The following is a 9,716-nucleotide window of genomic DNA, read 5'->3' as shown; positions in this document are numbered from 1 at the left end:
GTCCTACCATATGTGTAAGATCTAGTAAACCGAAGTGAAGCAGAGAGTTTCATGGAGGTAGGCCTAGGCCCAAATTGGGGCTGTAGCACCACAGGGGGAAAAAAAAAAGATAGTACAACAGTGAAATCTATTTTATTTATAATCACTTATGTTTCTTACCTTGGGTAAATTAGTCCCTCTTCAGTCATACAATCATTTTGGCAATTCTTGATTGGTCTATATTAATATGCTCGGTAGTAGGAAAGACATTAACTTTAAATCATTGTTTTTTATTTTTCTCTCCCCACCCCATCCTTTACTCTCTTTTTCCTTTATAATATTGTATGCACAGAAAAAGACTCACGTTGTGCAGAAGTTCCCTGTGCCATAGAATTGTTCTGGGTCTTGATTGAAATGTTCATCCAGGACAAGTTTGGCTGTCTGTAAGAGAATTGTCGATTTTAAACCTTGCTCCAAAAGTGGACAACATCAAGAATTTTTCTGCTGTATTTACTATACAAAACTATAATTCTGCCTGTGGTTCTGCATGCNCGCGTAATGAAACACGACGTAAGAATGAAATATGCTGTATAATTTTAATATTTTAACACTTAACGTTTATCAGTATATATGATAAATATATATTTTAGTTATTTTAGTATGTATAGACAAGGCATGCAATGAACTAGTTTGTCGTGGATTGGATCAGCACCTGAAGATGGCACATTTGTGCCGAAACATGTAGTGAGAGTGAGAAGAGGGGCAGATGAATGTATGCACTAGAAGACGGATAAAATAAATCATGGACTATAATTAGAATGATCAAATCAAGGAGAATGAGATGGGCAGGGCATATAGCACGAATGGGGGAGAAGGGGAATGCATATAGGATATTGGTGGGAAAGCCAGAAAGAATGAGACCACTGGGAAGACCAAGATGTAGGTGGGTAGATGATATTAAAATGGATCTTAGTGAGATAGGATAGGATGGTATGGATTGGATTAATGTGGCTCAGGACAGGGACCAATGGAGGGCTCTTGTGAACACAGTAATGAACCTTTGGATTTAATAAAATGCTGGGAAGTTCTTGAGTAGCTGCACAATTGGTGGCGTCTCAAGAAGGGCTCAGGTCCATAAGTGTGTGAGTAATTTATTATATTTGCTTGCTTATGAGGTCACAATTTGTATGATGTCTTTCAAGTCTAAAAATAAGGATGTGAACATTACATGTTCAATCTTAAGTTCACAAATTATGGGATACAAAACTTTCTTAGCACGTTATGCTGTAGTTTTATATCCTGTTGCAGTTGGTATTAGAATTTATTTTTGGTTTTGTTTACCATCCACCATGCACTATATGTTTCAGCCTACTCAGCCATCATCAGGTGCACTGAAATTTATGGGAACTGCTGTGCCTTCTGTGCTCCTGCGATCGGTGTTTTCATATTTATAAGGTTTCTACATGAAGTCAAATTAGTTCCTCTTTATATGCCACATGTTTTGTCTCTGTAAGGTGTAATGATAAACTATTTTCAGTATTTCTTTTCCATGGAATACTTTTAAATTGTATATTGTTAATGCAGATAATATGTACTTAGTTTTTGGTTTGCCTGTTGTCTATCTAGCGTGCAGTGTGCATGTTATAAGTGAGTTGTGGGACTGGTTCTGTTTTAAATAGGAGATTGGGAATATGTGATGTTATCTGGTGTAATCTTTCAAATACTGGGTTATAGGTATCAATGTATGTGTCATTCATATGTAATCTGTCTTTACTAATTTTATATGTATTGTATTTTTTTGTGTTCAAATGTCTTCCTTTTTTTTTCTTCTCATTTTTATAATGCCCACTGTGTCTGTTATAATGTCATATGCATGTTCTGTGTTCAATATACGGATGGAATATCCTGAGTTGCCATTATTACTTCTAACTGCTTGTATATGTTCTTTATATCTAGTATGAAATGTTCTACCAGTTCTACCATAAGCAGGCAAATATAGTAAATACAGCCTGAAAATTCTTCTTAGCCCACTGTTCTAACCCTGTTCCACCTTTAAGAAATTAGGTTCTTGGTCAGTTGACAGATGACAGGAAAACATTTGAGCAGGTATCATTTTGTGCTGCTCAACAAAAATCAGTGCCTATGTTCCCAAAATAAAATCAGCTGAAATGTCATTATCAGTTTAAATAACATACACATTACATAGACTATATATTCTGCAGTTTCTGAAAAAAAAAATACTTCAAATAATTAGCAGAGATGTATGAGAAAATTTGGCAGGGCAATGTTTTCCTCAGCAATGACAGGATTCTATGCCCATGAAGCTTATCGTCCATCCATGACTTGCTTTGATTTGATCACCCGACACTCTATGTTAGCCTGCTATTTCCCCTGCCTTTAATTGCAGCATTTCATTCATAACACTCCATCAATCATTATGAACTTTTATCACATACTCCAGAAGAGCATCTACAGTCGCAAGACCACATTCTCTTGTCTGGGAAAAGCCTATGTCCAATGCCTTCATGTTATTCGATTTCTCCAATATCCAATGAATTTTTTATTTGCTGAAAACTCTTGCCTTCCGGCTTTTGTACTTCCACATTCTTCTGAAAATATCTATTCTTTTAACTTAAAGTATGCCATATACGAGTAACTAACTTTTCCATAATATTCCTGTTAATCAGGCATTACACAATGGCTTGGCTTGCTATAAATTAGAATGAAAGTATGCCCTAGCCGACGCTTAAGATTATGAAAAATTGTTAATTATAAAACTACACAATCATTTACAAGCAAGTAAAAAGACTACATGTATGTGGCAGCTACACATGAAATTGAAAAAAATATATTTACCGCTACAAAATTTGGGTGTAAAAAATATATGATGGGGGCCCATGTGAGTAAATATGGTATTTATTTTTAAACCTGTAACCATAGTGAAAATGTTTATGCTGAGCTGCATATAAATATGGCATGTGAACACAACTCTCATCACATCAAAGCCTGATGATGGAGACAAGTGCTGTTTTCTAAATGTTGGCCACCAAATCCATGTTAACACAGCCTATCATTAGCACAGACTTAACTGTATTTTGTAGTTTGTTCATGTTAATGATATTATTACAAGAGATCCCATGGCCATCCCATTATGACATCTTGCTGTATGTTAGATTACAACATTACGAACCAATTCTTTTTGCAGAAAAAGTTACATTTTGTGAGATACTGACGGTCAAAAGTTACATAAGGTGACAATGAAACCAAAACTACTCTACCTGAATGTGAGTTACACTGGGTGTTCCTAAATGAATGGTGGGGTTTCAGATACATATATATTTCATATTTCTTACCGTGTACAATCATAACATGTGTCAATTGGAAGCTTAACTGTCCAAATTTTATGTGCATCCATCAAAGTGCCTCTATGTGCGCACTTTTCGTTACCCGGCACACATCAATGCGACAGTCGAATTCCTGCCATACCTGCTGCAGAATTTCAGGTGTGATGGTCTCCACAGCACAATTGATTCTGTTTCGGAGATCCTGGAGCGACTGGGGCAATGGGGATACATAAACCATGTCCTTCACATACCCCCACAAAAAGAAATCACATGGAGTTATGTCCTGGGACGGGGTGGCCACCGGAGAATGGGGCATTTTCACCTGCAGCACGTCCAATCCATTGTTGCGGAAGGACCAGATTAAGCAAACCTCTCACATTGCGATGGAAATGTGGGGGAGCACTGTCCTGTTGGAAAATGTAGTCACTGGAATCAGTGGCCAGTTGTGGAAACAACCAATTTTCCAGCATGTCTTGGTAGGTGTCACCAGTCACTGTTGCTTCGGTGAAGAAAAAAGGCCTGTACACTTTTTGTTGAGAGACAGAACAGAAGACGTTAATTTTTGGAGAACCACGCTCATGCTCAATTTGAGCATGTGGATTTTGTGTCCCCCAGATACATACATTGTGTCAGTAAACTATCCCACTCATACGAAAAGTGGCTTCATCACTGAAAACGAGACATTCCACGAAACCATCGTCTTCCATCTTCTCTTGAATGTCCTCAGCAAAATGAGTCCTGGCTACCTTGTCTTGTGGTTTCAGAGCGTGCAACAGCTGCAACCTGTATGATTTCATTAATATCCACTTACTCAGCACCCTCCACAACGTTGTTGTTGGCATTTGCAATTCTCTGCTTCCTCTACATAATGATTTTTTGGGCTTCTCTGATACGTCTCCTTCACTCTCTCCACATCTGCATGTGGCACACGTGGCCACCCAGAACTCTTGCCTTTACAGAGACATCCACTGTCCACAAAGTGCCGGTACCATCTGCAAATGTTGTTTTCATGTGACGCCTCCTTCTGAAAAAGTACATGAAATTCATGGTGCACTGTAACGATGGATTTAGACACCTCAAATTGCAGCACACAATAGGCCTTTTCCTTCTGGGTCGCCATCTTACATTTCATGTTGCCGAACTGTCGGAAATGGAACTAGGAAAGAGTGTGATATACGAAATGAAAATTTGAGAGCCACGTTATGAATCCATATATGTTTTTCTTTTCATCACCAAAAACTGACAGAGATATACAGCAATGAAATCCCACCATTCTTTTAGGAACATTTAGCAATTCATTAGCTTCTACACATGCCTACATGGCAATATAACTTGTACAGAACAAAGGTTATGGTAATTTTTTATGGTGGCAGCAGCTAAAAAATGCAACTTTTATATTTTACTCCCGTTCCACAAAAAGTGCAAGACAAAGTTTGCTGAAATTTTGGAAGAGTACTATTTTTATGCAGACTACAAGCTCAACCAGTTCCATTCAAATTGCAGAAAGTCAGGTTCAAAACTGCATTTTCTTGTAATATTCCACACAGAATGACTGGTGGTGAGACATGAAATAGGCATAAGTAAAACAAGAACTTTGGTCTGAGAAGTTCAAGGTACAAGACCACCTTGGCAGGGTTTGTAAAAATAGAACATTAATACAATGTGACATGTCAAACCATTGTTGGGCAAAGTGAACCAAGCCAAAACAGATGTAAAGATGATGGCTTGCCGAGAAACGACGGAGGCGCAGCTAGTAGAAGAAGAGCTGACTTTACTGGACATGAAACCTGAGACGGCAGCACAAAAAGAAGAGGTCCCCATAGAATACGCCAGTGAAACCAGTCAGTGTACCAAAGAAGAAACGACGTAGGGACTGGAAGTTAGCTACAGAGTGGTGAGGAACGCCAAAGGAGTGGACCCAGGGCAGGGATGCGTGCTGAAAGAAATCGAATGCCACCAACATGATGACCCACTGTGCGAGAGTGGCGCGGCAGAAGAAAACTAACAGGAAGATGTCCCGTCGTTCAACAGTGGCCGAACGCAGGAGAGACATCTTCAAAAAGAAACTGACTCAAGGACCTTGTAGATCCCAGAAGAGGAAAAAGACCGCTTCTGAGTGGGTAAGTAGACCAGTAGTCTGTGCAAGCGTAGCTCAGCCACCAACAGTCAAGGGAAATACATGTAAGATTTGAGGCTTTCACGGCGGTGACTATGAAGAAAGCAGTCTTCTGGGATTTGGCACCATGTATATGTGGTGTTAACCGACGTTTCGGAGGAACGTATCNGAACAGATGAGAGGCTTCCATGACTTGCTGAGACAACCCCCCCCCTCTCTGTTCTCTGTTCATATTTTTGGGATGGAGTTCAATCTCAATGGCTTCCCTAATGATGCGATCCATATAGCGGGTCCTGGTGGCAAGGATGGAGGTATTCTGAAGCTATATATGGGCTAGAGCACTGTGTGATCAAGACAGCCTACATGTGGAGTTGCTGCTCCTGAGAGATGTATTCAAGAAGAATGGATACAACCGGCAGATCCACAGAGTTCTCAACCGTCGGCCCAACATCAGCCGGCCTGAAGACAAACCGGGCTCAGTCGCCTTCCTTTCCTATGTCGGGACCATATTCAACCTTATCAGTAGAGTGCTGTCCCGGCACAACATCAAAGCAGTGGGTCTGCCTCCAAATAAATATCCAATTTCCTCCGGCCGGTTAAAGATAGCCTGGGCCTAAGGACACCAGGTGTATACAGTATCCCATGCGAGAGCGGCAAGGTCTATATCGGGCAGACAGGCCGCTCCGTGGACATGAGGTTGAAGGAGCATCAGCAGCATATCCGTCTCAAACATCGGGACAAGTTGGCCATAGCTGAACACAGCATCGATGTGGGACACCGTATTCAGCNTTATGCCGTGGTGACAGGAGGGGCGTGTAGGTATCCCTCCACTGCCACCACATATTATGCTGTAAGGGGGGTTTGATGAAAATACTACTAAGTTGCTCTACGTTAGGATTCTCCTGGCTCTGGACCTTCTTCGTTGCATACAGTTGCCACCATATATTACATCTTAAGAGGAGTGATGAAAATACTAAGGACCGGTAGCGCGGTAGGCGAGCGTTCTTTGTTGGCTGGCCCCTCCATCACTGTCACCACTTCGTACTGGCATAGAGCGGGCGTGTCGGGTCCGACCCACCTCTACCCATCGACTGTCACACCCTATATTACACCTCTGCGACAGGGGTGAATTGGATATTTCACCGCTGTCACCAATTATTATGTCTTAGTGATGGGGGTGGGTTAAAACACACTAAATCACTTTGTCTGTCATTTATCTTTGGCTAGTCCCTTCGCTACATCAGTCAACTCTTCGTTGACTTGGCCCACCACCGTTGCCATAAGTAATACTTCGATGGCAGGGGTGAGTAAAGCACAAGTACTAATTCTCTCTGTCAGCCACCTCTCGTTGGCTGATCCCCCACTTCTGCCATCACTTTGTTATGCCTGAAGGGGGCTAATAAAATATCTAAATTACTCTTCCCTGTTCCATCAGGAACAGGGAAGAGTCTGTCTGTCTGTCTGTCTGTCTCCTATTAGTCTCTCACCCTTAACTAGGATTCTCATAATCCTTACTGCTAGTTGCATCCGGCTGCCGTTGGCTGCCTGGGTCGGTTCTGCCTTCGCTTGGGCCAGGATCGCTCTGGATCGGTCGTGGACGGGTTGGTTTGAGGACGTAAATCAAAATCCTGGTACATCCTACTATAATTACACTGTCTATTTACACTATTATGTACAATACAGAAATGCCGACGCGCTGTCGGTTTACACATGATATCCTTTCATTAATGGTTCCAAATTTCGTCCTAATCTCTCACCTAGAGCTGATGGCTTGAGACTGTCACTTCCTTCATTACTATTACTCGACACACCATCTCTGTCCTACCCTAGGTACAGTGGTCTATTATCACTTTCATTTGCATTCTATTTACAATATTAACAATGCCGACTCTTCAGTCGGGACTACGTAGTGTCTTTACTTTACCATGTTATGACTTCATCATGTTCTCCCCTTCTGGGGTGTAGGACTTGAGTCTGTCTGTCTATCTCTCTCTCTCTCTACTGTTTTGACTCATCCTCGTACGACATGAACCTTTGTCCTGGCTCCATCCCCTACTACTCATTACACAATTCTTCACTATTTTAGCATAACGTTTCACCCTTAAATTATTCAGCCCCTAAAGTTATACATACTGAAAGCCTACGTATATTTATCACAAGGTAGTCACAACTATGAACAACAAATATGTGTGCTCCACATACTACCAGTAATCATAATACACTATCTAATGTCAACCCTATTTACTACACTAGCACCTTGCTTATTACTTATTACAACATTTTCTCTTATCCTATCCTAAAAACTTGCTGGGCGCACTGGACATTACTTTCAACATTTAACAAACAACAATTTACCAACAACCATAAAGTTTAACAGAATGGCTAGTTTGAGCAAACATGACTTACTTGAGATAGACACAGCGACACCACTACTTGTAGTACCCATGTCAGAGAGAGCCTCCGGCTAATTGTTACGTTTTTAGATTGATCCCTGAGTGAGTTTTTTCCTCATTTTTATATTATTAAAATGGCTGATGCAGCAGCTAACAAAGAGAGAGGTTAACTCCTCCCTTCGTCCTCAATTGCTAAAGCGGTAATTTCTAATTGGCTATATCCGACTTGTCGCGGGCAATCGCGGCGCCTCCCTCGTTGCATTTTGTAATTTTGTGGTCTCCCATTGTTTCCAAACGCCACTTACAAAGTGGCGCGATTGCGCGTTTCTGCTGACTAAGATGTTTGTTGACCGCGTTCCACAGCCTACGTGTGGCCATCACTGCTCTAATTACTGTGAAACGCTCTCGTAATATTTAGGCAATACTTTTGATTTCTAGTCTCACAATTTGCAGCATAAGAAGTTCCAACACCAGCCTCCTTTTACCGGTTCTCACGGTCTCTTCCCTTGCGGATTTCTTATATTTTCCTNCATTCACTGCTGAAATACTAAACAACCTGCTTCCATGGCCGAGATACAGGGCGCCCATATTATAAGGTAAGGTTATAAAACCACCATTTAAGATCATTTTAGTGAAAGTTTCATGTTCCTATCTCATAGAATTTAAGAACAATGATGAATAAATAATTTTCGAGCAAAATTTAAATGGCCGGCTGAATATATTACCGCAGGAGCCGCGGCCGCGGAATTTAAATCACCACGTCAAAGGGTTAATTATAGCCCTGAACAGCAGGACAGCAGACGTGCTGCACAGCATCCTGACAGACATGAGAAACAAAGGTTGGACTGTGTGCAGGGGTGGACCCCTTCCAAAGTCGAAAAACACTTAATTATAGCCCTGAATGGCAGGGCAGCAGACATGATGCACAGCATCCCAACAGACATGAGAAACAAAGGTTGGACCACGTGCAGGGGTCGACCCCCTCCAAAGTGGAAAAAGAGGCAACATTAGCACAGAAGAGGAGCAGGTACTGTAGAAGCACCGGCCTCCCCAGTGAATGAGCAAGAGAGAAAGAGAGGGATGATTGTGATACAGCTGGATCTCCTGGCACTTTAGTAGGAAACCGCTCAAGACAAGCTGGTCTTAAGGAGGGAGCAGATGTAGCAGTTGGAGAATGGGCAACGGGAAGAAAAGAAACACCGAGCCAGACAAAAAGAAGATGTTGCAAGTATAGCCTCAGAAGGAAAGTACCGGTGATGCATTGTTAGGCTATTTGGGACGAACAGCCTTAAGAAGGGATCAGTGTGACATGTCAAATCGTTGTTGGGCAACAGGATGTTGAACAAGTTACCACGAAGACAGACTCTTGATAAATGGTCAGTTGCCAAGTTGCACAACAGTGGAACGAGGTTACGCAACAGTAAGGAAAGTGGTGTTTCTCCTTGCCTTGCCTGGCCGAGCCAAAGCACGCAGGTTACTACGCACCGTTTCAGTAAATATCTCTCGGCAGCATTACCTAGCAATGCCTCTGTAAACATGGCGATTACACAACAGGGAAGTGAGGTGCATTTTCCGCTGGAATAACTAAAGAGACAGTTAGTATTTGGAGTATTCGGCGGAGCAGAAGTCAGTCAGCCGCAGGAAGAAGAACCGAATGCGTGGTTAGAAGATTTTATGTGTGATAATCAGTGATAGTTTGTGATAACTGAAAAGGTATTGGGAGTGTGTAATTCAGTAACACTCATATAGCTCCCACGTTATACTGTAAATAAGTGAAGACTACTGAAGACTATGAAGAGACTTAAAGTGTGTAAACCCGCAAGAGTGTCATAAGTAATTGTAGTTGCGACTTGTAGGTTGTTAATAAAACCAANAGGTGCATTT

At 41.6% G+C, this 9,716-nt stretch overlaps 1 protein-coding gene across 1 annotated transcript in view; it reads right to left on the bottom strand.

Moving 5' to 3' along the window:
- LOC111864153 (eukaryotic translation initiation factor 4E-binding protein Mextli) overlaps window positions 1–9,716 on the bottom strand; it is a 79,869-nt gene that overhangs the window by 23,437 nt on the left and 46,716 nt on the right. Inside the window, exon 10 of the mRNA XM_023851206.2 lies at window positions 344–420. Coding sequence (XP_023706974.1) covers window positions 344–420 — 77 coding nt within the window. The remainder of the gene's footprint in view (window positions 1–343; window positions 421–9,716) is intronic.

Source organism: Cryptotermes secundus, unplaced genomic scaffold (assembly GCF_002891405.2).
Source record: "Cryptotermes secundus unplaced genomic scaffold, Csec_1.0 scaffold1647, whole genome shotgun sequence".
NCBI lineage: Eukaryota > Metazoa > Arthropoda > Insecta > Blattodea > Kalotermitidae > Cryptotermes > Cryptotermes secundus.
This window is presented reverse-complemented; position numbering and strand designations above follow the sequence as displayed.